Consider the following 27454-nt stretch of genomic DNA (forward strand, 5'->3'; position numbering starts at 1 on the left):
GAACTGAAAGGGACCCACAAGTAACACCCAGTCCAACTTCTGGCCCTGCACAGGACACTGCAGCAATCCCACCCTGTGCCCAAGACGGTTGTCCAAACACTTCTGGAGCTCTGTCAGGCTGCGGGCCGTGACCATTCCCTGGGGAGCCTCTTCAGTGCGTGACCACCCTCTGGGTGAAGAACTTTTCCTAAAATCCACCCTAACCCTCCCCACAGCTCCAGCCATTCCCCCGGGTCCTGTCCCTGGTCTCACAGAGCAGAGATCAGGACCTGCCCCTCCTCCTCCCCTCGTGAGGAAGCTGCAGAACTGCTGTGAGCTCTGACCTCAGTCTTCTCCAGGCTGAACAAACCGAGAGACTTCGTGTGGCTTTCCCTCTAGGACCTTCACCCACATTCTTACAACCGAATTAAAAAAAAAAAAAAAAAATTAAGGAAAATACCTTCCGCTCGGACGTGTCGGGGGGCTGTGGCCGGCCGCGGCCAGGAGCGGGGCCAGAGCCGCCGTGTCCGCCGCGGCCCCTCGGCCGCCCTGCCCTGCCCCGCCGCAGTGCCGTCGGAGCGCGGCCGCCGGCCCCGCACGCCAATCAGGGCGGCCCGCCTGCCTTCCTGTAGGTGTGCCCGGCTCACCTGGAGCCGCGCTCGGCACTCATGACATACCTGCGGCCCCGCGCAGGGCGGCGGCGAGGCGGCGGCCGAGGGGCGCCGGGGGGGGCAGCGCTGGCCCCGGCCTCGCGATGTGAGCCCGGCGCAGGTAAGGGCGGCCGCCGGGGGCGGCGTTGCCGTATTCCCGGGAGAGGCGTTGCTGTATTCCCGGGATCGCCGTTGCCGTATTCCCGGGAGAGGCGCGGGCCTGGCGCCGGAACCCCGCGGAGCCCGGGCCGGGCCGGACGGAGGGGCGGCTGCCCCGCGGCGCCGGGGCGGGGGCGACGGGCGGGCTCCGGGAGCGCGGGGCGGCCGTGGGGGGAGGGACGGGACAAGGGGGAGAAGGAAGGGGAGGGAGGGCGGCCGACCCACCATTTTAGGACCCGAGGGGGACGGGAGGAGGGATCTCCGGGGAAGGAGAGCGTCGCTCCTCCCGCGGCGGGCCCGGTGCGGGCGCCATCGGGGCGCGGAGCTCCGCGGGGTCGCGGCTGCCGCGCGGGAGCCCCGGTGCCCCCCGAGGGGCCGGCGAAGGGGGCTCCGGTCCGCCCGGCCCGGGGCAGTCCCGGGGGGCCGCATCCTTGGCTGGGGGCTCCGCGCCCCGACGGCAGCGCCCGTCCCGCCCGCCGCCCCCCGCTCCCCCGCCCGCTGCCGGCAGCAGGGAGGGCCCGGAGCGCAGGCCCGGTCCCAGGCTCGGCTGCCAAGCAGCAGCAGGAGCCTCTTCCCGCAGAAATGGTGCCTCCCACGCAGCAGCGAGATCCCACGGTGTTCGCCGGGTTTTCAGCTCCCGCCGGGAGCTGCGGCCCGGGAGTCGCGGGGGTGCTGTGCTTGAACTCTGGACACCTCCTTGTTTTCCTCCTTGCCTCGTGACTTTTATGGCCTGTCACCGAGGGAAGGCAGAGGAACGAAAGGCGAGATCCCTGCCTGCTGCTCGCTTCCTGCCTCCTTCCCGCAGCCCCGGCCACCGCAGCAGCTCCGATGGCAAACTCAGCGCCCCAAGCAACCTGCCAGGGAGGGATTCGGAGCTCCCACGGCTCTCACCTGACCCATCGTCCTCCCAGCACCCATGTTTGTCCTTGCTTGATGCTGCGTTTATTCCCAGATATTGGCTAAGACTGCATCAAACCTGGTAGGAATTATGGGGTTACAGATCTGAGCTCAGCTCGTTGCTGTTAACTTGTTGCAGATTTTGCCAGGGCGCTGCTGGATATGGATGCCCATGTTGGCATCTCCTGGAGCCGGGTGCCTGTTCCTCCTGGACCAAGCCACATGTGTACTGTGTTGTTGGAAGCTTTATGACCTGATTCCTTGCTGTTTTGGAGTTTCTCAGAACCTAAATGACTTAGAGATGGCTTGGATAAGGGCAGAGTCCTTTTAAAGGGTTGCACCGGAGGGAGGTGGCTTGGTTTGGAGGAATAATGTATGGGTGACCCAGATTTCAGAACTGCACCTGAACTGGGTGAGGAGGAGGAGGCATCCATAATCAGACTGGAAGCTGTAACAAATCTGAGTTCTTAGTTTTTGTTAACGTTAGGAAGAGCTCAGCTGGCTTCTGTGTAGAATCTCGTTTTGCCAGGTGGTGGTTGAGGGTGGCATTTGTCCTGTCCTGCCTGTACAGCAGCCTTGTGGTCTGGGTAAATCTCAGTGGGGTTGTATGGTCCAGTTGCTCGTGACAGCAGGCGGCTGGGCTTGAGGTTGATGCTCCTGCTTTCTAAAACAGCAGGACACAAATACTTCCTCTGGCAACCTCTTGTGCATCCTGATAGATTTTAATGGTAAGAGTCTGTTCTACAGGCCATTTTTTTTTTTTTTTTAATTTCATCCTACTAACTTTAGAGGGATGTTCTTGTGCTTGTTCTGTTGAATCTTATGCTTTCTTATGGTTTACTTACTTCATGTGCCTTCTAGTAGGAAAGAGCCAAATTATTCTATAGTTTTTGATGGTTTTTTCTTCTTTTATTTTTTTTTTTTTTGCCCCTTTATAGTGTAATCTACTTTGGAGTCTTGTTTAAAGTGGGCTGTTTTATTCAATCAGTTTGTCTTCGTATTACATTCACTCTCCACAGTTATCCCAGGCAAAATTTAAGGAACAGCCCACAAGGGATTTCAAATTCTTAATTGGAATCACATTTTTTTCCAAGGATGTTTGATTCTAAGAGTTTACTGTGCTTTCTGTCATCTGGTATCTTTCCAGTTGATGTTGTTTGCTTAGTTACTGTTTGCCTAAATTATCCACAGCTAGTTTATTTCAGTAGTCATGCCTCGGAAGTTTTGCAATTCCTTTCCGCTTTGCAGCTCCTCACTGAACTCCTGTTGAATCTTTTAATGAAGTACTCAGAAGTGACTTCAGTGCAAATGCTCTATTGTTTTGGCACTTGGGCTCTAGAGAGAGGTTATTTCCCTCTTTCCTGAGGTAATCACACAGTTGATGTTCAGACTCTCAGCCAGTTGGGGACAGATACCTTCACCTGACCCCTGGCAGGTATTTACATTCCCAGCTGGTTATCACTGTGTCAAATCCAAAATTCTACTAGAAAAGTACCCAGTCTTGATTTCAAGATATCAAGTGATAGGCTGCACTGGTTCCCCGGGTAAATTATTCCAATGGCTGATTACCCTCGCTAATTTCTTATCTCCATCTGTCCGGCCTGGCTCCTAACCACAAAGTCTTGCTACAATTTTTCATGCTGGGTGACAGAGCCTGTTGCTGCCTGGATGACATATTCCAGCTAAAAGACGTCCTGTTGTACTGCAGACCCATGGCTGTTAGCCATGCTGAGCTCGTCCTTCTGGGAAGAGGCAGCCGTGGAGCTGGAGTCTGGGTGATCAGTGCTGTTTAGAGCAGTGGTGGAGGGTGCCTGGCATGGTGTCTGTGTGCAGGCAGGGCTTCCCAGGAGCTGTGATGGAATAACTCATGTTGCTTAGAGCTGGGCTTCACATGATAAGCAGCCCAGCAGCACAGCAGGCTGCTGCTGAAGGAACGATCCTCTTCTCATCCAGTCTTGACTGCAAGCTCCTGCTGCTTCCCTAGGATTGGCTCTGGTGACCAAGCAGCCTCAGATCAGTCCAGTCACTGCTCCAACTGCGTATTAACCCCCTTCCCTAAAGATAAAAAGTATGGAAGTTGGATTAGCCTGCCTTGTGGCCAGAGAGATTGCTGAAGAAGTGTAGCATGACACCAGGCATGAGAAACGTGGTGAGAGACCGCCTCTTCCAGCAGCAGGAGTAGATGCCAGAGGGAATCACATATTTAGTTCCTACATTTCTGTGCTTGGATAAACAGGCTGTGTGGTTGCACAAATTCTCTCAGCTGGCACTGCTGTTGAAAGAAGCCGTCATGCCTGGCTGTTGTCATCTCTGCTGGTTCTCTGCTGCGGTTTGTTGTGAGACCACATATGCATCTCTACCACCAGAAGAGAAAGGGCAGAGGATGGAACTACTTTAGGCAAGGTGAAGAGTCAGTGAAACTGAGAGTTGTCACAAGCATGCCTTACCTTAGATCTTCACAGAAGGCAGTGTACCTTTTTGCCTTCCCTCTGCAGCTGACATGTGAGAGCAGCTGCCCTGATTTACTCAGTAGTGCAGGTTAACTCTGTTGTGTGGCTTGGGCTAACTGGGTTTAGCCAGGACTGGGTTTAGGTCAGCTGTTTTTATGTCTTTGGTCAAGAAGTGTGTGTTGAAATTTGTTGTGTGGGAAAGAGCATTTAACGTAAGAAGAAGGAGGTCTGAGCCTTGGCTGTGACACATTGCTACCTATGAAGGGCTCAGTGGTGCAGAAAAGTTCCAAATTAATGCATTCATGCATTCTAGATGTGAGTTCTCAGTGGTGCTCAGTGCTAAGCAAGGTGGGGTGCCCTTTTGGGAAAGCTTCATTAATCTTTTCTCTTCCATTAACGAGTGACTCCAGCTTTCTTGCCCTTCAAGTAGAGTTGGTTTGCTGAGACAAAATCCATTCCCCATCTATTATTTTAGACACCATTCCTTAAAGTCCCATGCAGAACATTGCAGGAGGAGGAACAGAGCCTGTGGTGGGGACTTGTTTTGACCTCGTGTTTGGGGGGTTGGATTAAAAGCAAAATAAAGTCAAAGAAGAAATTCTCATAACTTTAGTACAAGTTCAGTGCAAGGTCAGAGGGAGGGCTATTGGTTTTGATAGTGGGAAAAATTTAGAAGATGGAAGGTGATTACCATGACATGTGTACAAATGTACATAGATAAACAGACACACATATGTAAATGCATACAAAATAGAGGGTGTTCTGATGCTAGGAGAGGTTGAGGAGGAGTGGCTGAAGAAACTGTAATTGGATAGCACACAAGGAGGGAACCAAGGTGGGAGGAAGCACAGGAACGCTGCTGGGAGAATACTGCATTAAAGCAGAGATGGCCATAAATTCCCTTCCTGAAAACATATCCTATTTGCAGTGTCACAGAGAAGTGTGTGACATTTGGACACCAAACCATCTTTTTGTGATCTCAAACTGAACACCCGGCTGCAGGCAGGGACTCAGCGTGTGAGATTCACTGCCCAGGGCCTTGCTGGTGCTCAGAGTCATTAAGCACTGGGGTTCCTAATGCTGATCATACACAGAAATTCCTAAATCCTTACCTGGGCCAGGCTGGGGTGGTGCTCAGTGGCATCCACGAGCTGGGTGATCCCCTCCATGGTCACAGCAGAGCTGTGCACTGGTGAGCAGACCCAGCCTTGCATAGGGTATGACTGGAGGAGGGGAGGGGAAGCTCCTGCTTCATCAACAAATCCAGCAGCAGAGTTTATGAATCCAAAATACACCGCTCTGGAGGCAGGGGAGGGGATTAGGATCCTGGTCATGTTAGGGCATGATTTATTCAGGTTGCGGAAGCCCAGGGATGATCAGGGGACACCAGTGTGGGTTACAAGCAGACCTGTAACTAGTTGGAAGTGGTCCCTGTTCACATCTGCCACAAAGTAGCTGCCATGGCTACACTTGCATATTCACTTGATAATAGAAGTAGATTGCAGAAAGGAGTGTTAAACTAACCCAAAGGCCACTGCTGAGAGGAGTAGAATAAGAAGATGCTTTGCCCGTGATCTTCCTGGGCAGCTGCAAAAAATCAGGATGTGTAAGCTATATGGGATGTGTGCTTTACACTCACCTTTACAGGTGTAATGATCAAAAATGCCTATACAGATTGTTTGAATAGCTTAAATCTTACCTGGGCCCTTAAATCTTCACTACAGATTGCTGTCTGTGATGTGGGGCTTACGGAAACTTGGAAAGAGTAGATGGGAGGAGTATAGCTTTCACAGGAAAAGAAAAGATGCCATACCAGTGCCTAGCAAAGCTCTCATGCTGTCGCATCAGGTGTCTTTAGTGGGTCTGGGTTCCAGGCTAAATCCTTGGATGAAGGCTGAGTTTAGATGCAGAAGTTTTGCTGTAGGTATTCCATAGTGCAGGCATCCAAGGGTAACTAGACTATCAAACGTAATCCAGCTGCAACATTTGAGTCACTCTCCTTTCTGAGGTGGTCCGAGATCACTGTCTGGTTTTACAGGTGAGGGCTGCCAGGCTGCTAGGGAAGTTGTGAAGGTGCAGTGTGTCTATTTCCATTCTGTTGCTGGATTTAGGGGAGAGGGGGTGTTCTGAGTATGCTGACAGCTCTTCAGGACAGGAACAGTGCACAGTATATAGAACAGTGAGGAGTCAGTCCTGATGGTTAGTATAGCTTATGGCTCAAGTAACTCTTCTTGTTGTTTGTTCTCTTTCTGTGCCTTGCTTTGCACATGAAGATATTTCAGGCTTGAGTCTGGATACAGTAGAGCTGGTAGATCTTAGAGTGCTTTGAGAATGATGCACTTTTCTCTCCTTGCTCTACCCCTCCCCACAAGACTGCAGAATGTCCTGAGTTGGAAGCCACACGGATCACTGAAGTCCAGCTCCTAGGCAAGGTGTTTTCTCCTGGAAGGGCATGTCCCAGGTACAGGCAAGCAGAATCTCAGGATGGGCAGGGGGATAGCACTGGTGAGGCTGCAGTACATCACACAACCCTGCCATGACTCTATGCTGTGACAAACCCTGGGGCAGAGAGAGGATGCTGTGGGGAGACAGGCAAAGGGAAGTGGGACTATCCCACTATTTTTATAGCAAATTATGGGTTGTGGCATGTTTTCTTATATGTGCAAGTGATTGAGGGAGATGGGTTTACCCCTCAAGTTACCCAGTAATTTCTTAATAACAACTGGTGACGTGTGTAGGGAATACATGACTGCACTGTCACTCTCTTCTTATCCCTGGGCACAGCTGGGAAGAGGGAATAATCAGTCAGGGCATGTGGGGAAGGCTGAAACAGAGGCTGTAAGGTGTTCCTGTGAGCACAGGGTGAGCACTGCTTGTTTTGGTGTCATCTGGGAAGGCAGTCATCTTCTCACATCACTCCTACAGCTGACCTTGTCTTCCTGCCCCTACACAATGAGTAAACTGAGCTGTTTCATTTTGGAGAGGGGCAGAGAGAGGAAAATGAACAATTTGGAGGTATGCTGGAGCAATGAAATGTGCCTTGTCCTGGAAGAGCAAGGCCAGGCATGCAAATTATGTCATTTTAGTGGGTGCTCTGTCACAAGGGAGGGTCAGGTCTGTGAAAAGCAGCTAAAAATTGTGTCTGTGTCTAGAAGAATCATGACAGCTGAATTTCCCAGTGAGTGTTATCAGATGCACCACACACATTTCTTTCTTCGTTCCCTACCAAGCGTCATTTTTGCCTATCCAGTTGCTGAGTGTGTGGTAACAGTGACATCAGACATGAAAATAAGCATCTGAGTGTAAAAGGGGAAAAATGTATTGATGCTGACTCTGATAGTCATAGCAAAATGACTTTAGAAGAGACCAGAACAAGGAAGTGTAAGATGTGCTACATTGTGTATGCAGTGAAAACTGGAATGATCAAAAATCTCACGTTCAGCGAGGCAGTATGGAAGCAAATCTGCCCTGAAGTGTATTATAATTGTGTTTTACTAGAATGCTGCCTTTGAAGGCTTAATTTAAAAGGTGGCATTGTAAAAGGTTTTGTTGTGCTAAAAAGAGTGAACAAAGTGCACTGAAAGGTGAAAAAAAAAAGTATTAATTGACGTGGGAAACAAATACAGAAGTATCAAGCAAAGCATGTGCAGAAACCCCATCTGTTTGGTAGAGAAATACAGTTTTGTGCTTAGTGGGAGAAAGAAATAACTGATGCTGTATGTCCCAAGTTCATAAAATTGATGGAATTGGAGAAAGGGTCTCCCATTAATGTGGGCAGAGTGAGAAATAGACAGCTGTGGACATCTGATGTGTGGGAGTGGGGCTTTCACTGACTGAGCAGTGAGACTCCTCCAGTATAAGTGTGATACCAGAATGAACCAAAACAACTATATGTACACTACGCTGTGTGAAAAATCTGTACTATTTGTAGTAAACAACTTTACAGCACAAAAGGAAAATATCTTAGTAATATGTTTTGTTATCTGGAAGAACTTGGAGGCAAAAAGACACGGAAGGAAAGAACAGAGTGAGCAGCTGATATATTTTTGTTGGGGAAGGGATTGCTTAAATAAGACTTTGCTTATGGTTGCAATCAGATACCGGGTTTATAGCAGGCCTTTGCATATTCAGTACACTGAGCAGCCACTCCCTGCCTAATCCTCAGAGTATGGCCGTGAGGTAGGAGGGATTACTATTACCCCAGCTGCACAGATAACCCTCAGACAGGCAGAAACTGCTGCAAACAGCTAGAATTAGGAACTGGAAATTCTGCTGGATGGGCCCATTCTTGGTCGCTCTAAAAATACGTCAAAACCAGTTACAATCAAGGTCTTCTGTAGAGACTCCTTTTAGTGAATGACTGCAGTGGAGCACTGAAGGAAGGAGAGCTCCCAGTATCCTAATGTGTGTTCCCCCTTCCAGCCTGGATTATGTTACTGGTGATAACTGCTATCCTTTGTGGGCCCCACTGGCTTGAATTTTCTAGTGACTGCACCCATGTTTAACTGCTCATAGGCTGTAGCTGTGAGGAGAGGCAAGACTTAAAACACCAGGGTGCATCTTTGCCACCTTCTGTTAGGGCAAGTGCAGGAATAGCCAAAGGTTTGGAATGCTGGGGTATTCCCCATGTTTGCATCAAAAGCAATAGCGCTGCTTGTCCTGCTGTGGGGATCGCTGTAACTGCACCTTCGCTGGCACAAATGGAAGAGGCGAGGTGCTGGCTTCAGTAATAGGCAGCAAAGATCTGTGCTGAGACCTTGGTTCTTCAGGTGCATCTGTCTGGCAGAGGTTAGACCAACTTTTCCATACAGGAAGGTGTTTGGCAAGGACTCCAAGAAGGAGAGCTCTGTCTCTTCCCTCCTTCTTGGGTATGGTCCACTGACAATCGCAGCCCTTCCCCCTTCAGGCTCTCTATTGCTCTCAGCTTTCCCAGACTACAGTGGTGACACCACATCATACCCTTTGCTGTTACATCCAGTGATTTTTGTTTTAAGCACAGCAAAGCATTTTGCCCCATCCCAAATCCAGTGAACTCATTGAGATAGATGGAGGAACTCTGCTGCATCTCATTGACCTTGGCAGAGATGGGACATTGACGTGTTTATTTATGTCCCGCTGATCAAAGCCTGTTGCGGGTAATGGGAAGGCGAAGGAGCCGAGTCTCTGATTTCATTTGCCTGGTGCCTATGGCTTCCCAGGGGAAGTCTCTCATGGATGGGAAGGTGTGCACTAGTCCAACTAGAATATGCCATGCACGCCTGCGTAGGCAAGGGGACGCGAGGACTTTGCATTCCTCAGCCAGAGCTGTCGTTTTGTGACCATGTCATAAAAGAGGTGAGGGAAATTTTATTGGCTCGATTTTCCACTGTTACTCACAGGCCACTGTTAAGTTGCCTCATCTCTAATTTCTCACTGCCACACTGAAGTCAGGAACATAGGGTGAATTGGAGGCACACAGAGCTTGTTTTACTCCTCAGCATTGCCATCTGATAAGGTGGGACCTGGGAGGGCAAAGAGAGAAGTGGTGTTACATGCCACAGGGCTGAGGAAAAGAAAGCCGTAGACCAGTCAAGAAGAGTCAGAGTTGATGTTTTCAAAGGCTCTCAAAGGGCAATCTTAGTATCCTGATTGCTCAGCTAATATCTGAAGAGTCAGGAAGCCATCAAGGAGTGCTGTTTTAGAAAATCTGGAAGGGTGGTGGTGGGGAGCAGACTCTGCCCTCTCATTCATATCCAGAAAAATGAAAATGGAGGGAGGAAGGATTAAAATATCTCTAGTTGTTCTTTATGCATTGAAACTTGCTTAATTATTAAAATGGGAAAAATATTTTAATGCATCAAAGAAATGTTAGCGATATTTCTGAGCTGGTATAAAATTAATGCTTTAAATTAATCCACCCTTGGAGGTGTACTGACCATGAAAGTATGTGGATGTAATTTTTGCCCATTGACAAAAAAGGGGAAATAATATTGAAATAGAGAATATCAGTATTCATCTGTGTGTGCTATTTCTTAATTTTTTAAAGATTGTACCTGCAGGGCTCTACCTTTTTTTTTCCCTTAATTTTTATAATATTCTGTGTTAATGACAGTATTAGGAACTAATGCTAAATCTTAACTACAACATCTGTGGGCTGTAATTACGACAATAAACCTTGAAATAAGGTAGTACTAATTGGTAGAGCTGGTTATGAAAAGCATTTTCTAAGACTGATGTGTATCAGTTGCAGCGTTTAAACCCCTGATTTATACAACTTTTCACAGCTTGATCTGAAAGACAAGGTCACAAGAATGTCTTCCCCTTCCCTGCCCTTTGGAGTGTTTCCCTGCTAGACTTTGCAGATTGTTTGAGGAGGTTTCCAGGGCTTTCCCTAGGATCTCCTAGGTGTTGTTACTGATTTTCAGAGTTGGTCACAGGGGCCGTCTCCTGATTCACCTCTCTTCCATGCAACATCCCCTCAGAGCCAGCCCTTTCCTATGGGCAGAAGCTGTCTGTGGGTTCACTGGAACGGCAGAGTCGGTGGCAATAACGAGACAAGGCAACATTAAACCCTAAAAACAGTGGCTCATTTGGAAATGGGTGTAAATCCAGTTAGAATATCCTGCTTCCCCTGGTGCCCCCTTCTCACCTGGGAGGGCAGCAGACGTGTTCCTAGCTGAGGGCCAGGACTGAGGGTGTAAAACCTCCCTGCTCTGCTGCTGCTGGTGTGTGTGGGCTGCCGAGGGAGCACCTGGCTCTGTGTGCACAGTGCTTGGCAGTCACACACAGAGAGACACCCACACTGGAGCGTCAGGGACTGTGGATCCTGGGTGTGGTTTCACCAGAACGTAGGGCTAAGTCCAGGTTTCTGCTTTCCTGCTCCTGCTTTGCTGCCCAGCGCCATGTTCTTGTCCTCCTGTGCAGCTTGTACAGCTGCTTTGGGGTCCCAGCACACAGAGGACATGGACCTGCTGGGGCCAGTCCAGAGGAGGCCACCAAGATGCTTTGAGGGATGGAGGACTTCTGCTGTGAGGACATGCTGAGGGAATTGGGATTGTTCAGCCTGGAGAGGAGAAGGCTTTCAGGTGACCACTGTGGCCTTGCAGTGCCTGAAGGGAGCCCACAGGAAAGATGGAGAGAGACTCTTGACAACGGCCTGGAGTGACAGGACAAGGGGAAATGGCTTCATACTGGTAGTAGGTTTAGATGGGATATTAGGGAGAAGTTCTTCCTTGTGAGGGTGGTGAGGCCCTGGCACAGGTTGCCCAGAGAAGCTGTGGCTGCTCCATCCCTGGAAGTGTTCAAGACCAGGCTGGATGGGGCTCTGGGCAACCTGGAATGGTGTCAGGTTTCTTCCATCAATTGAAGGTTGCTTCCACAGTGGAAGTAAAACATTGACATTGCCTTTTGTAAAGGTGTCCCTGCCCATGGCAGGGGATAGGAATGAGATGGGCTTTAAAGACCCTTCAGCCCAAACCATTCTCTGATTTCATATACAACAACTGCAGGAAGGTGTCAGATTTACCTTTACTTACTTATCTTTTCTCCTATGTCACACCTTTATGGCTGCTCACATCACTCTGCTCCTGGGTTGTTTGTTTTTTCTTTTTTTTTATTTTGCTTGACAACTCCCTGGGATGGCTCACACATGGTCATGTGTGCATTGGCACAAGGGAGATGTTGGCAGCAACCTGGATGCATAGTAAATTGGTCTGTTCTGGATTTCAGGTGTTCTGGATTTTCAGGGTTCCATGTCAGGTCTTAATTAAGATTTATTAAGATTCAATTCCAGGTGATGTTGGATAGCAGCAGCAGCAGGACTTGAAGAAATTCTCCATTTTTTTTTTTTTTTTTTAAGGAATGGAATATAAACAAATTGACTTTGCAGGATATCAGCAAATACCTAAATCTGGCCTGATAAATTTAGTTATTCATCTTTGTTAAACCCAGTTATATCAAACTGTATTTCACTACTACTTTTTTACTTTCTGGTAGCTCATGTAACTCACTTCATCAGGCCTAAATATTCTGCACCGTCATGAGTCCCAACCTTTGAAAACAGGCATCAGGCAGAGAGGGAAAGGGGAGTTGCCCTTCCTCTCCTTAGCTACAAATTAAGGTTTAGTGTTAAGAAATTAAGATAAACCTAGACAGTGAGATCTAATTTTTGAGTCATACTTCATTTTTCTGGCCTTTTCCATGCCCATTAAAGGCCATACATCCGTCTTTTCTTAATTGCAAGCCAAAACTCTTACAGAACCACATGATTCTAGGAAGTAGGACTGTATGAGAAACAGAAAATGTTGTGATGTGCACAATAAACCTGTGGCAGTTGGCCATACAAGCCTTAAACCGTGAGTAACAACAAGTTTTCCGTGTGTTCGCATTAGTACCTTCCTATTCAGCACCCACACAATTCCTGTGGCTTTGGGTGTGTGAAGCTATTTTTCCACAAGGGAGAGGGAAGGGGTCTCCGCTGGTGCTTTCCCACATTTACATTTCTTATAACATTTTATTTATATCTAATACTTTTTGCTTCCAATAGCAAACTTGTCTCATGGTAGCTTCTTCGATCTAAGGACACCAATTAAATTTCCAAAAAGAAAATGGTTTGTTCCCTGAGCCGGGTTAGGAGAGGGTTGTACCAAAACCTGTTTTTCCCACATACATCCCTACATCCCTTTTGGATGGATTTTTCTTTTCTTTCTTTAGCTACAGTTTTCAGTAGAAAGCTCCATCACTGTTACAGTATTGCCAAGTATTTTTGATTGCGATACAAATCTTGTAACTTTTTAAAATAAATCTCATTGCTGGAGTCATAAGGTAATTAAAACTGATCTGGGGAGCTAAGGCTGAAAACATGCATTCTGAGGGCACAACACGAGGATAAATGTGTGATTTTGTTGTTGTGCTTGCTATCTCATGGGATTCTGAATCCAACAATTTTTTATTGTTCTCTCCAATTGATGGTACAATGTTGAAGCCAGAGCATGAGTTTTCTGCTGTTGTTATGGCTGATGACACTGTGCTGTCATTACCATGGAATGATATACAAGTGCAGTTTTATGGGTATTTTAGCATTTTTTTCATTGCATAGGACGTGCTTTACCTATTGCTACAAAAGCAGGATTTTGCCAGTATATTTATGGCTGGATATATATTGGTGTTTAGTTTTTCAGTTGTCCCACACTGCTAAAATATTCCAGCTTTATCTTCTGTGGGGCTCTGACAGCTCACCAAAAATCTGACAGTTTTCCAGGTGGAACTTGATCTGGCTGTGAAAGAGGTTATATTACATGTTTACATCAGGATAACTTTGGAGGCCCTCTCTGCAGGGCAGGACAGTTTGTCTCAGTTCACTTTGCTGAATATTGTTCATCCTTATCTGCCTGTAGCTTAACTGTACTTAGGATGGGTACAGGTAACGTGACAACAGCTGTGCTCACAAATGGTTCCACTGTGCAGGCTGGGCAAGGCCAAGCTTTCAAGTGGGTTTCCCAGTCCTTTGATGTCTTAAGGGCATTTGCATCTGTCAGAATGGTTTTGGTGCAAACATGAACATTCTTTATGCTGAAACTCAAAAACAGCAGCGTGGGATTCTGGCTCAAGTGTCTGTAACATAGTGAGAGACTCTGAGATTTCTGCCAGTAATTGGAGAATCTGTCCCATGAAGGTCCCGAAACAAAGAGGAACTGGAAACTCCTTGAGTTCATGGCAGACATGCAATCTAGGAATGTACAGCATGCTGCTGGCAGCCACCTCTGCTATACCACCATAAAATGTCATGGGGAAAGTAACGTGGGAAGTTCTTGCCTCCTTTTGCGCTCCAAATGTTTCTGTCAGTTGTGTCTCCATCCCCAGAGCTTGTAGAGAGACCTGCACTGAGCAATTTACAGTGACTCAGTACATTACTTCCACTGTGGGAATTCTGCTGTTCACCCAGTAGTGTTAATTGTCTTTCTACTGAGCTCTAGCAGTGAGAATCACACACTATTCTCATATTAGAAGACTGCAGAATATCAAGGCTTACCTATTACTTTTATGAATATAAACTTAACATCTGCTTAGAGTGAACTGGGTTTTTTGCTTTACAGGTGACCCCATTTTATCTTAAGAATGAATCACTTTTATTGCATCTCTGGGAAGTGCAATGTACAATCCAAGCCACGTTCTTCACTTACTGTTTGCCACATGTTCTGTACCAATTTCCAAGATCAAATTGTGTTCAACCCAAAATTATGTTTCTCTGACATTTGTTTTTTGTTAGCATTGAGTATTATAATCTACTTCAATAGAAACCAATGTAAGAAAAGTATGGAGAAGTATCCTCTTTTTTTTCCCCCCTCAGTTAGCGAGTCATTAGATAATTAATAGGCCCAGTGTATCTTGAGTGTGCCTACAACGAGTGAAAGCTGCGACTGAATATGTTAAAACGCGCGCAGACTTTCTGCACTGGTGTGACTGGGAGGTCTCACCTGTGTTTCTCAAGCTTCAGTAACAGCTCAGATGCATTTTCCAGGAGGTCAGGTGCCATTGGCAGCTTTGCTTTGTTTTCCCCTGCCTAAGACACCTGAGGCAGCTCCTCGTTCCCAGAACATTACCAGCACTGTATAGCACAGCAGTAGACCCTACATTATTTTGCTTTTTTAATTCATCTTTTTTTCTCTCTTAAGTCCTTTTTGTCAGCAAGCTCCTTCTGCTCTCCATGCCCTTAAAGCTGACTCCACGTTACATTATTTCCCTCCTTCCTTCTTATCTCTAGCACCCTGTGTTATCTCTTCCTGAACTCAAGAGTTTTAACTCCCCTCCTTCACCTCCCTGGATGGGTTGTAGAGTGATAGAGCAGCCCAGGGTGGTGTGTGAAGACTGTTTCTTTGCAGGGGAATATGTGCAGTGGGAATCTCTCACGTGGAGGGACGTGCAGCTGAGGAAGCCAGCCTGAGTATGGCAGGACTAGCTGAGGAAATTTAAAAATTGAGGCTTGTGACAGGGCATGCTTTGTGTTCGGTTTCCTGGGTGTCTCACTGAAATGAAGTCCAGTGCCTGGCTTCCTGGGAGAGATGGTGCTGTCCTGCACACTGAGCTCTGGATTTTGTAAGGAGAAAGGCTGACTCTGAGCTGATTAAAATCATAGAATGTTAAGGCGTTGGAAGCGACCTTAAAGATCATCTAGTCCCAAACCCATCTGCTGTGGGCAGGGACACCTTCTACTCCAACAGGTTGCTCAGAGCCCCATCCAACCTGGCTTTGGACACTGCCAGGAATGGGGCAGCCACCATCTCTCTGGGTAACCTGTGCCAGGGCCTCACCACCCTCACAGGAAAGAATTCCTTCCTAATATTAAACTGAAATTTCCCCTGTTTCTGCTCCTTTTAAAGTGTACCTGAACTGCGTGACCAAGATGATTAAGCCGAGCTGAGATAGCAGGAAAAGGCTCAGGGCACCCTTGTTTTTTGGGTGGGTGTTAGAGCCAAACACGAAACTCTTTCCTGCCTGAGCTGAAGCCCTTAATGCCAGCTTTGACATTTCTACACCAGGCCGTGGCTGCTCCAGCAAGGGACTAAACTAGGGACTACTTGGGAAATCCTTTGTTTCAATAAGCAAATGGGTGTCCTCACCCATGCCGCTCAAACATTGTCCTGACCGGCTTTCTCCTCTCACTGCCAGAAGCTCACTGCTGGAGCAGCTCCATCCCCGCGTCGCAGGGCAGGACTTTCTCTGCTGGGAGCGTGTTTGCAGCAGCCTGAGCGTGTGGGCTGCCCCATGGCCCGCGGCAGGGGAGCAGGATGGGGAGCAGGATGAGGAGCGCAGCCGAGGGCGGCCGGGCGGCACCTGGCACCACACGGGGAGGGCCAAGGTGGCAGGCAGAAAGCTCTGTCCCTCCCCACTTTTGGAGGAGGAAGATTTCAGGGTTCCACTTAGTGTGTAGCCTTGCTTCCTGGCTAGCTGAAGGGCTTGTCTGTGCTTGATAGCACTTGTTATTGCTCCTTTCTTGTTTGTTGGAGGAGTGGGGGAGGGAAGGTGAGGTACTTTCTATTTAAAACCAGAAGTGTTTGTCATCTCCGTCCAGGTGAATTAACCCACAGTGGAAGGAAGTATGACATTCACATTGCCATTTGTAATCTGGGAAAGCTGTGGATGGATTGTGCCCTCAATATGATATTGATATGCCTTCACTGCTGTTGTTTTCTGCTCACCAGGCCGCCTCCTTCACCCTTCTCCTCTCAGATTTTGTGCCTGTGACTGCAGCAGGATCAAGCATCGCCCCTTTGTTTTTATGCTGGCATGTGGCCAGCTGCTTCCTCTCACTGTTCCAGCTTGGAGGGGTTCTGTGCACCCAGAATCACCTAAAAGCTGGGTGCACAGGAGCTGAAGGCTGCTGTTTCCAGGCCCTCTTGGGAGAAGAGCCTGAGTGGCTTTATCTCAACAGAGAACATCAGTTTACCTTGTTCCACAGACAGATCATACGAGGGAGTGATGGCCAGCTCATCATCTGATCCAGTGAGAGATGTGAAAGATCAGTAAGCCCCAAAAGGGGAAACAGTCAATTTTGAGAGTTTGCATATCCTGTCTATTGGAAGATGCTGGATAGGTTCTGTGTGCTGCCCTGTCATGTTATTGGCCCTGCTGAAAATGCTAATTTAAAGTTTGCTTTGGCTAGCTGAGGTCCTGGGGATCTCCTGGGCCCTCCTCTGATGGAGCAGACCTGCATTGGGAGTTAAACATGGCAGTGCTCCACAGGCACTCTCTTCTGGTAATTACTGGGCTCTTGTACATAGCTGCTCTGCATGTGAAGACTACAGGTGCTGTCAGTCTTGTTTTATTATTTCCTCCTCCGTCTCCATGAAATCCTTATTGCAGACATGGGGCTTGTACTGTCGTGCACCCAGCCTTCGACCAGGAGGTTAACAGGTTCCCTGGTGAGATGCATAAGTTCTCCTCTCCTGTCTGCAGAGAGTTTGTCTGCTCCTTCTCCTGCCTTCCTTCCCAAAGGTCCTCTCTTGCTCTCCCTGAGGTGTGCAAAACACCTGGCAGTAATATGATGAGACAAATCTCACTTGGCAGCTTCCAGTGTTGATGTGCTGTGCACCTCCCTCTACCCTGCCTCCCAGTATCATCATGGAACTGCTCCAAATGCAGCTTTAAACTCGTCCTTTTGCCTGTCCAAATCCCTTGCAACAGAGCCATGGAAGTGGAAACTGGGGGTTTGAGTTTAATAAGAGGAAATTCAGTGCTGTGTACATCTGTGAAACAGCACAGTGAGCAAGAAGAGTTCTTCCCCTGACAAAGTGTGAGCTTGAGTTTGAGCACCTTACTATTCAGACCTTTGTGAGCCATCCAACCTTTAGTAATAGTAAACCTTCCTTAGCCAGCAGCTTGTGTCTCCTTAGCCAGCAGCTTGTGTCTCCCTAAGCAGTCTCTCTGCTCCTAGGGAGCCTGTTTTTGCAAACTGTCTATATTAGGTGTGAGAAATAATACTTTTCTAGGCCTGGAGCTGAGGAGATCAGGTGGGATAGCCAGGAGAGCCAAGAGCAGTGTAGCACAGGAGTGATCTGATGTGGAACCTTTGAAAAGACAGTTCATAGCAGCATCCAGGTAGCAGTTTAGTAGCAGCTGACAGCAGCAAGACCTGGTGGAAACCCCGTGGGAACTCCCTGAATGGACAAATCTCTTTGAAACAAACTGGTTGTTAAAATTATAGCTATTACAACTACTCACTGCTTGGGAGGGAAAACCCAAATTGCTGAAAAACCCTGGTTTTGTAAGAAAGACTGTCTTTTCACTATTAAAAAAAATTAAGGATTGCATGAGAAAAAATACACAGGAAGTAGTTAACAGATGAATTAACTCAATTAGCTAACTCAATTATTTTTCTCATGTTTTCTTAGAATTGGGGTTGTTCAGCCTGGAGAAGGGAAGGCTCCAGGGAGACCTCATTTTAGCCTTCCAGTACTTAAAAGGAGTGTATAGAAATAGGGAGAGTACTTTTTACATGGGCAGGTAGTCATAGGACAAAGGGGATATGTTCTAAACCAAAAGAGATTTAGATTTGATATTGGGAAGAAATCCTTTAATATGAGGGTGGCAAGGCACTGGCACAGGTTGCCCAGAGAAGGTGTGACTGCCCCATCCCTGGAAGTGTTCAAGACCACGTTTTGCTCAGTGGCTCTGAGCAACCTGGGATAGTCGAAGGTGTCCCTGCCCATGGCAGGGGGTTGGAACTGGATGATCTTTAATGCCCCTTCCCAAGCAAACCATTCTGTGATTCTGTGATGACAGTACCCGTGATGAAGGTGTATAAAATGCTTCAGTTCTATCTCCAGAGCATGCGCTCCTTGCCTTCACAGCAGGTGTTTTGTTTCACTTGACGTAAGGGAAAATAGAAGCTAAACCAGCTTTCAGGCCAGGCGTGCCCTGGCCATGGAGCTAACTGGGACAATTAGTTCAGATGTAATTATGCCCTTATTGCTTTTACTTTCTGTGTGGGATCAGAGGTTGGTACTTGTGACTGTAGAGCCACTCTAGCACAAGGAAATCACCGTAGAAGAAAAGAGAGGGAGCCACAACGGTTTGTCTCTTCCTCAGTTTTTTTTCCAGGTAGGAATTGTGGGTCATGGTAGAAACCAGAGGGATAAAAGTGGTGAATCAGATTCTTCCGTCCTTTTCACAGACATATCCCAAATGTGCATTCCCTAGTGCTTTGTCATGTCTGAACTTCAAATGCAATAGTGGATGGGAAATTCCACTATATCCTTTGGGAAATTCTCCAACAATCCTGAGATGGCTTTTTTTTTTCTTTCCCCCTCCCTAAAAGAGTAGACTAAATGATGATGCAGTTTCTCTTCATAGTCTGTAGATTAGTCCACACACGTCAGAGCTACTCCTCTCAACCCATGTGGTTTACAGCCTTCAAATATCTCATGTCTTGTGTCATGTCCTAGTTACCTGTTAATCAAATTCTTATGTTCCTATGTCTTGTTAATGAATTTCTGCAATCATTTGCAATGAGGTCCAGACCTACACAGAGATCTGTAAAAAGAGCCATCAGCTCCAAAGAACAGGCAAAAATCAGACAGAACTTTTAAACTCGGCTAGAAGAGGCCAGGAGTATTTTTCCACCATGCCCCATGAAAATCAATGGAGATTTTTTAAAATTTTCTTGCTCTCTGGATGCCTTCTGAAACGCCCTTTTGGGTCTGAGATAACCAGCCATGGCCACCACTTTTCATAAGTTGCCCTGTGGCCATTGCAGAGAGCTCAGCACCTCTGCTCTTCAACCACTCCAAAGTCACTTTCTGCATTTGCATGTGAAACTAAAAGGACACCAGTGGGGTTATTTTGGTGTTACTCTCATACTTCAAGCTTACATGTGGTGTTTGCCTTTTCTGTGTTTGTTTCCCAGCTCTTATCACCCACTAGGTATGTGGTGTTGGTTTTGTTTTTGGTTTTTATCAGCTTCAGTAGAAGCAGTGAATTAGATCTGTCGTATCATTGTGAAGTAGTAACAGAAAAATGCTTTTTTTTCAGCAGGATGTGTCACTGATGGAGTCTGAAGAAACCAGTGAGGGAGGTACCACTCCCCCAGGAGCCAGCAGCATCACTGGGGAAGCCTGGGATTCTTCAGCCCTGGAAGGAGAGCATCATGCCACTCAAACAGCAGCTGAAATGAGCACCAGCCCATCTAACTTTGCAAAAGAAGCAGAGCTCAGCACGCCCAAGGACTGCCTTGCTGCTCCAGGGAAAGCAGCAGAGATGCCGGGCAGACCCTCTAACTCTACGCAAAAAGTGCCAGCAGGACTGGAACAAGGCCGAGGGCATACAGAGCCTCAAAAGGGACTCTCAGAACTGGAAGGAGAAATGCTTTTAGAGGAGGGTGGACTGGATTATTCTCTGAAACCCCAGCAATTGGAACTGGTTGACCTGGAAAGCAACCAGGATGCTTCCTCTCACAGCAAAGTCCAGGATGAGCCAGCCCCTGGCAGCCCCATCCTGCAGGCTGTGAACCTCAGCACTGAGTTTACTGAGTGCCAAGCAAAACTGGCTTTTTATGGCTCAGACCCTCAGGCCCAGCAAACAAAATCCCCTTTGGCTGTTGATATTTCCTCTCAGAGAGAGACACCTAAGTGCTTTTTGGTGTGTAAAACTGTTTCAGAAGGGCATTATAAGGCTGAACCCTTTCTGGATAACATCTCCAAGGATTCTTTGCAGGAGGTCAGTGCTGGTGCAGAGCAGGAGCAAAGCACCAAAAAGTTGGCACCAGCATCTGATGAGCAGCCTAACTCAGAGAGAGCAGTAGAAGACAGATCTAAACCTTACACTTCTGAAGATGTTCAGGAAAGCTTAAGAGCACCCCAGGATTTGGAAGAGAATTCAGAATCTTCCTCTTCCCATCAGTTGTCTTCCACCTTAACACGTGACAGCCAAATGAGTTCACTACAAGCAGAAGGAAACATCTCAGCTGGTGAAACAGGGAATACCAGCATGGTCAAAGACCAGGGAATGGTTCCTAAAGAGAACTCATCTGCTTCCAAATGCCTTCATCTAGAAGATGATCACAGAAAAACTGAGGGCAGACCTCCCCCTTCAGCAGAGAGTGCTTTCCAAGGAAAGACTACTGCTAAAAGGACAGAGGAAGTGAATGCTTCACGGCATAAGGGGCCAGCTTGGGAGGAGGCAGCGTCTGAACTTCGGCAAAAAGAGGAGGAGGAAGAGTGCAAAGAGCAGAATCTGCCGGAAGAAGGCAAACCTTTGGAGCTCAAAGGTCAGAAAAACAAGGAACAAAATGAGCAGGAACAACTGCAGAGGGAAGAGCTCAGACTGGGGGAAGAGCTCAAACTAGAGGCTCTATCATCAGCTTTTGGGTCAGAGATACCTTCTGTTCCCAGGCATAATGTGGATGTGTGTGGTTTGGAGTATGCTTCCTTGTCTGAGCAAACAGGATCAGCATTTCCTCCTGGGGAACCTGTCTCTGTGGATCAGCATCCTGATGAGGATGTGCTGCTGAAAGCTCATGTCACAGAAGCAGATTCTGGATGTCAGCCACCTGCTGTCAGCCCTCTGTCCTCAAATAACCTGAACCCAGAGGGGGAAACTCCACACATGTGCCATGTCTCTGACCAGGCAGAAGACCTGGAGGACTCTGGCAGCTTTTCCATAGGTGGTCAGGATATTGGAGAAGCTCACTGGGATGATAAGACACGACTGGGCAGGGAAAATGAGCACACCGGTGGTCATGGAAAAGCTGTCCAGAAGTTTGATAAAAGAGATGGATCACTCTGTGGAGGGGTGACAGCACCTTTTAGTGCAGAGAACCCAGAGGCTCTTGTTCCACCACACCCTTCCTCTGGTACCAGTAACCTGGAACCACCTGAACTTCATCCCATTACAGGAAAAGCTGTGCTTTGGGACTTCATTCCAGCTTCCTCCTCAGAGCTCACCTTAGCAGCATCAGCATCTGTTCCAGAGCAGGAGGGTGCCAGAATAGCCCCTGTGACCCCTGAGAACTGTCCTGGCACCAGCCTGAACAAGCTGCCAGACTCTGCAGGAAAACCACCCAACCAAGCTGCTCCTGCACGAGGGTGGGACCCAATACCAGCAGAAATTGCTGTTGTAAGGACAGGTGCAGGGGAGACCAAAACTTCCCATGAACTCCTTACTTCTGAGGAAGGCTTTCATGAGGACCTTAGTGGCCCATCTTCTTTCTCTGTAACGTACACGAGCTCCCTTTCTCCACAAGGGAGCTTTCCTGGGGATAGGAGGTCTGTGGCTAGTATTGCAGGGCCTCTGGAAGCATCCCAAACACCAGAAAGGACTTCCACTCCCCTGAGCCACCCAGAGACAATTCAGCAAAAGTCTCCCCAAAAAAGTGCCATTATCCAAGGAAAAGAAACAGGAGCAAATGTGGATCATAAAGCACAAGTGCCTTTATTTGATGAGCCTGACTGCAGTCTATACCAAAAAGAGCCTGGATCCAGAATTTCCAGTGTCCTGAGCATCCTAACTTGGACCTCAGAAGATGATACAGTCCTTGCTGTGAACGAGCAAGGACAGCCTCTGTCCCCTGTGTCCCACTCAAGCCTACCTCTGGTGTCTGAGCCTGATGCCAAACAGCTTCCTCATCCTCCTTCCCACGTCCAAAGGCCCAGTCATGCTCAGGCCCCTGTACTCTATGCAAATCACCTTGTTCCACCTCCAGCCCCTGAAAGTTACCAGCCACTGGCTCCTGGGCTGCACTCCAGGCCCCCCCCCAGCTGTGCGATGGATGATGGTAAGCTGGGAGCCATTCACCCTGCTCCAAGCCATCCTCTCAGGACTGCCACTTCTGCATGTGATTCCAACTCCGTGGCCTCTGCTTCTGATGGAGAAAGTCTAGCAGAGAGAGATGACCTTGTGCCAGTGAGTGGGGAGTGGGATCTCGGTGACTCAGGTCCCCACGATACAGAGACTTCTGATGATTCAGGGGTCAGTTTGCTGACCAAAAGTTTTTCAGCTCTTGGAAATGAAATGTTGGTTGGCTGCTCTGACACCAGCCCTGAAACAGCGGATCCCCACATGGATATAGAGAGTGGAAAATCCTCACCTGACCACCATTCTTGGCCCTCGTTGGAAGGCCTGATAACATCCCCAGACTCCAAGAGGAGAGACTCTGCACAGCACCTTCCAATGCTTGCATTCACCAATCCAATCCACTTCCTCCGGCTCAGCCCTCCGTCGCCGCCAGCCACCAGGACAACCTGCCAGGACAAGGAGCTGCGATGGGAGCAGCCCGCAGGCAGCTTTGGTGTGGACACAAAGAACATCCAGACTCCACTGGCAGTGACAGAGAAAACAGGTGAGAGGAGAGTCAGGCAAAGGCTGGAAGGGGGAGAACGCCAGCCAAAGGAAGAAGCGGCCAAACACGCACCCTTGGAAAAATCATCAAGTTGGCCAGACAAAAAAAAGGTTGGGGTAGCTGTGCAGGAGCCAGCAGCCAATCAAGAAAACCCACCTAAAAGCAGAGCCAAAACCAAGGACTGGCACCGTCAGGGGCTGAAGAGGATGTCAGTCCCACCAGACATCTTGCAGCGTGAGTCCTCTCTTCCATTTCCCTTCCTCCTTCCCCCCTCCAACTCAGCACGGTTATCAAGAAGTAGGATTAAATTAAATAGACAATGTGATGGAGAGGCATGAGAGCTGAGAGCTTTGCATGGCTGTTGTGCCTTTCTGGTGATACTCCTTTCTCTAGCCCTATAGCCCCCTCCTATCCTGCCCCAAGCTTCACTTTCCAGCTGTCCCCTCCTTCCTGTTTTGCCATGTGTATCCTGCTTGTTCCCTTGAGTAGGGATGCATGCTGGGGCTCAGTCCCCCCATTCCACACTAATACCTGCAACAATAAACTTATTTCACGCATCTCTGAGGCAGTTAGGAAGAGCCATGCACACACCCTCAGCAGCCCGTATCTCTTATCAGTTGTTTATTTGCTGCCTCCCCTTATTTTGCAACTGGCACTTTTAGGTTCCCACTTGACCTTCTAAAGAAGATGATTTTCCTGTGAGTGCAGGATTTGAGAGTACAGCTAAGAATGCAAATTTGTTAAACCCAAGGTCCCAGCTTGCACAGAAGTCAAATCACTGATGTCACAAGTGGAAGTGGAAAACATGCATTTTCTGTAGTGCAGCTCATTCAGCAGTACTTGCTATCAGGATGTGTATGTCTGCTCTTTACCATATCTTACATGAACTTTAAATAATTGCTTCTTTTAGCAATAGCTCTTACTTTAGTCTATTTTTGAAGCTCTGAAACATGCTGGATTTTTGGCAGAGAGGAAAAGGAGGGGTATGTGGAGGGGTGTAAAAGGTTTGGCAGAACTTGAATCAGGATCTGTTCATATGTTTGACCTGTAATTTCTTGATTCCAAATTTTAAAATATTCAAGGCAATAGTACTGTATTTCCCCTTACCCATAACTGCAGCTCAGTCTTTGGGCTTTCCTTCTTTTCCTGCTTCCAGTTGTTTCAGATTTAGAATTTCTTCACACCTTATTTGATTAAATCCCTCACAAACCAAAAGGATTTCTCCATTTTTACACTTTGGCTTCACTGATCTCCTGATGCCTGGCTCTAGTGGCTGAAAATGTAAGGACAGCACCAAACAGGGCACACAGGCAGAGTCTTTGCTTTCATAACTGGAGAGGGAAACTCTTTAAAGTTACTGCCTCAAATCTCAGCCTTTTTCTTTGTGTGAAAATCAAATGTAGCTAGCAGATGTAAAATGTAAGTATTGTTAAGGATTATTAAAACTAGAATGTTTCTGACCCAGAAATAAGTGTCATGAGGGCACTTGTACTCCAACCCAAAACTGCTACTTAGGGTGGGGTATAGGTAAATGGTATCTGTGTATCATTTGGACTGTAGATTAAGTCTAAAAATGGACTGATATGTTTACTTTCCAATTGTCTTCTACACAGAGGTTTCTTCTGTTCCTTCAGAGGAAGAAGCTCACAAGGCACACAGGGAACCACCAGTCAGCTCAGAAACAGTTATAATGCGGTGAGTCTCTCAAAGACCCTTAGAATTCGCCCCAGTTCCTGTGCAGCACAGACACCTCCATTGTTTCTGAGTTACCAAAGATGATGATAAGGAGTGGAAAACTTTAACTAAATGCCCTGGGCCTGTGTTTCAGTCTATGCTCTCTTGAAGAGGACCGCACTGCAACAGAGTAGGGTATTTCAGGACAGCCTTTCCATTAAGCCAAACTTTGCCCTTTGTGTCAAGTAAAGCCTGTGGAGCTTGAGCTTGTTGGAAAAAGAGATGTCCCTGTTGTGACAGGGCAGTTTCTAAGGTTTGGATAAGCCATCTCTGGTGCTGTGCCCTTCATTCACTGTGTTTTGAAATCCTTATTGCCTGGCAGAGAGAAGAAACCTGCAGACACAACAGAGAACTTCAAGCGCCGGCACTCCAAACTTATCAACTCCTGTAAGTACCTCCTGCTTGGAGTGCTGTGGCAGTCCCCTCTCTGCCAGCATCTCTCACCCTTGCAGTGAGCAAAAAGGAGAGGGACTCCTGCCACATGGTGGTTGTGAGGATGTAGTGTTAGAGAGCAGGGAAAGCAGCTGGAATCCTGCAGTGCACTCAGGCAGCTGGGGAGCTTTGCCTGAATTTGGCTGTCCCAATCCGGGGCAGAGTTTTCTCCAGGTTGAAGCAGAGTAGCAGTTGCTGCTGCAGAAAAGATAAATGTATGTGTCTTTCTTCACAGCAAAATTGCTGTATCAGGAGTACAGTGATGTGGCTCTGAACAAGGCCATCCAAAGCCAGAAGAGAGTGGATTATCCAGAGGATATAGAGTCAAGTTTCCCAAGTTCCCCGAGGCTACGGAGGAAAGTGCTGTCTCCCCAGGACTCGTATTTGCAACGTCTGTCAGTCTCATCTAATGCATCCCTCTGGCAGGACATCCCCATGATACGGGGCAGCAGAATACTGCTCAACATGTCCCGTGAGGAGCAGAGGCTGCAAGAGGTACGGGACAGATGTGACATATTAAATGGGTGGTCTGTAGTGAAGAAAAAGTCTCTGGAAGAGGGGTTAAAGCAGAGAGCACAAACTGTGGTGTGGGAATGCAGGTGGCTGAGGCGGAGATCACTTCTACCCCTGGAAGCAGCAGGAGGTGTGAAGTAGAGCAATGCTGAAGTGCTGAATTTTAGAGAAAAGCAGTGCTGAAGGACGGACTCTGCACCCTATCAATAACTCCAAGAAAACAAACATGGAGAAAAGTGGGAACAAGATAAGGAGTTTTGAGTATGCTCAATGCAAAAGGGTGTGTAAAAGTAGAAGACTTGCAGCATACTCCCACACATAAGCTTGTGAGAGATGCTAATAAAACCACAGTAAATTGTATTTTCTGTGGTAGAATATGAGTTTAGCAAATTGACCTGTGTGAGCTGTAGGGCTGAGAGGAGACAGGGAGATGTATGGATTTAGCACGATGCTACAGAGAAAGGGGGTAGGGAAAATGAGAGTATCTGAGAAGCAGACAGGAGGACCCAGAGAAAGAGGTGAAAACAACAACATGGGAAACATGATGAAGGAGAAAAATGTATGTGGTACAGATGCTGGACTTTATGGGAGCTTGTAAAATGGGGAATCTTGTGAAAGTGGTGTTGAGGGGAAATAAAAAGTAAAATGAGAGCAGGTAGCTATTTTTAAGTCATGCCATAAGTCTGTTTTTTAAAGAAAGTGCTTTGCCCTTCATTTCTAAAGCCTCTCTTCTGTAATTACACACTCCTTGCATCAGGTACTGGGAGGTTTTCCTTCTTTGACCCGTCTCCTCTCCATAGGATTCCTCACAGACTTGTGCAGCGTACTGATGCTGTGCTCCCTTGTTTTCTCTCCGAAGGCCAAGTTTGAGTTGATAATATCTGAGGCTTCCTACCTGCGCAGTTTGAACGTGGCAGTGGATCACTTCCAGCACTCAGCAGAGCTCCAGGCCATGCTCACCAACCAGGAGCGCCAGTGGCTCTTCTCCCGCCTCTCCGATGTGCGCGATGTCAGTGCCAGGTAAGATGTGGCCCTTTGCTTCCAGGTCTAACCGGCACGTGGTGCTTCCATCAGGAACATTTCTCACTCCTCTTCTGCGTGTTCACTGTTCAAGGCAGATATAGCACCTAGTGATGACACACCAACACTGCCTGGAAAGGAATATTTGCCTTTTTAGGTGACAGGGCAGTGTAAATTCTGGTGTTAAATCCCAGATATTATGGCTCAGTTGTGCACAGAGCTCATTGCAGGGGATCAAGATGTTGCAAATGGTAATGTAGCTTTGTGCCACTGCTTTCAACTACAATTAACTAACTAGACCCAAACCCAAACCAGCTCCTGCCAAATACAAGACAAAGGGGACAGCTGCATGAGCACTGACAAAAAGCAGGGGGGAAAAAAAGTAAGTTACAACCATCACTTGACAGAAACTAATGTGAATCAATAGAGCGTAATTCATGAAATGTGGACAAGACCCCACATGCAAGGAATCCTGTATGTTGTAGGATTCTGTTTGGCTTTTCCTCCTGCAAGGCTTGACTACATAAATCACTGAGCTGGTAAGGTTTGCAGCTACCTTTTCCATTTCTACCAGTGGAATTATTCTGGTGAGGTCTTAGTTTCCAGCTGTTTCCTGACCATGCCTGTAGAAGCATGACCTCTCAAGAATAGAGGTCTTGTGCCTCTGCTTTTTCCTTGCTGATACCAAGCCCTAAATTGTCATTGTCCAGACATTACATTCTCTCTGGAACTAAAGAGCTGTCTTGTGTTTATCTGTGGGCTGTCAGGGTTTTAGAAGACTAAATGACACTGACATTTCCCTCTCCTTT

The 27454-nt window shown here is 47.6% G+C and overlaps 1 protein-coding gene across 4 annotated transcripts in view; it reads left to right on the forward strand.

Moving 5' to 3' along the window:
- The first annotated feature begins 565 nt into the window (after window positions 1-565).
- ARHGEF5 (Rho guanine nucleotide exchange factor 5) overlaps window positions 566-27454 on the forward strand; it is a 33692-nt gene continuing 6803 nt past the window's right edge. The window contains exons 1-6 of one of the 4 annotated variants that reach the window (XM_066183644.1): window positions 566-750; window positions 19643-23180; window positions 24560-24641; window positions 25003-25067; window positions 25348-25607; window positions 26485-26645. In XM_066183644.1, coding sequence (XP_066039741.1) covers window positions 19658-23180; window positions 24560-24641; window positions 25003-25067; window positions 25348-25607; window positions 26485-26645 — 4091 coding nt within the window. In that variant the 5' untranslated portion in view covers window positions 566-750; window positions 19643-19657. Of the gene's footprint in view, window positions 751-1354; window positions 1768-2381; window positions 2414-19642; window positions 23181-24559; window positions 24642-25002; window positions 25068-25347; window positions 25608-26484; window positions 26646-27454 lie in introns of those variants that run through there. The other 3 variants (XM_066183645.1, XM_066183646.1, XM_066183643.1) reach the window with 3 other exon arrangements.

This window comes from Chamaea fasciata, unplaced genomic scaffold, assembly GCF_029207755.1.
Source record: "Chamaea fasciata isolate MVZ Bird 193981 ecotype frontalis unplaced genomic scaffold, bChaFas1.0.hap1 SCAF_5, whole genome shotgun sequence".
Classification (NCBI taxonomy): Eukaryota; Metazoa; Chordata; class Aves; order Passeriformes; family Sylviidae; genus Chamaea; species Chamaea fasciata.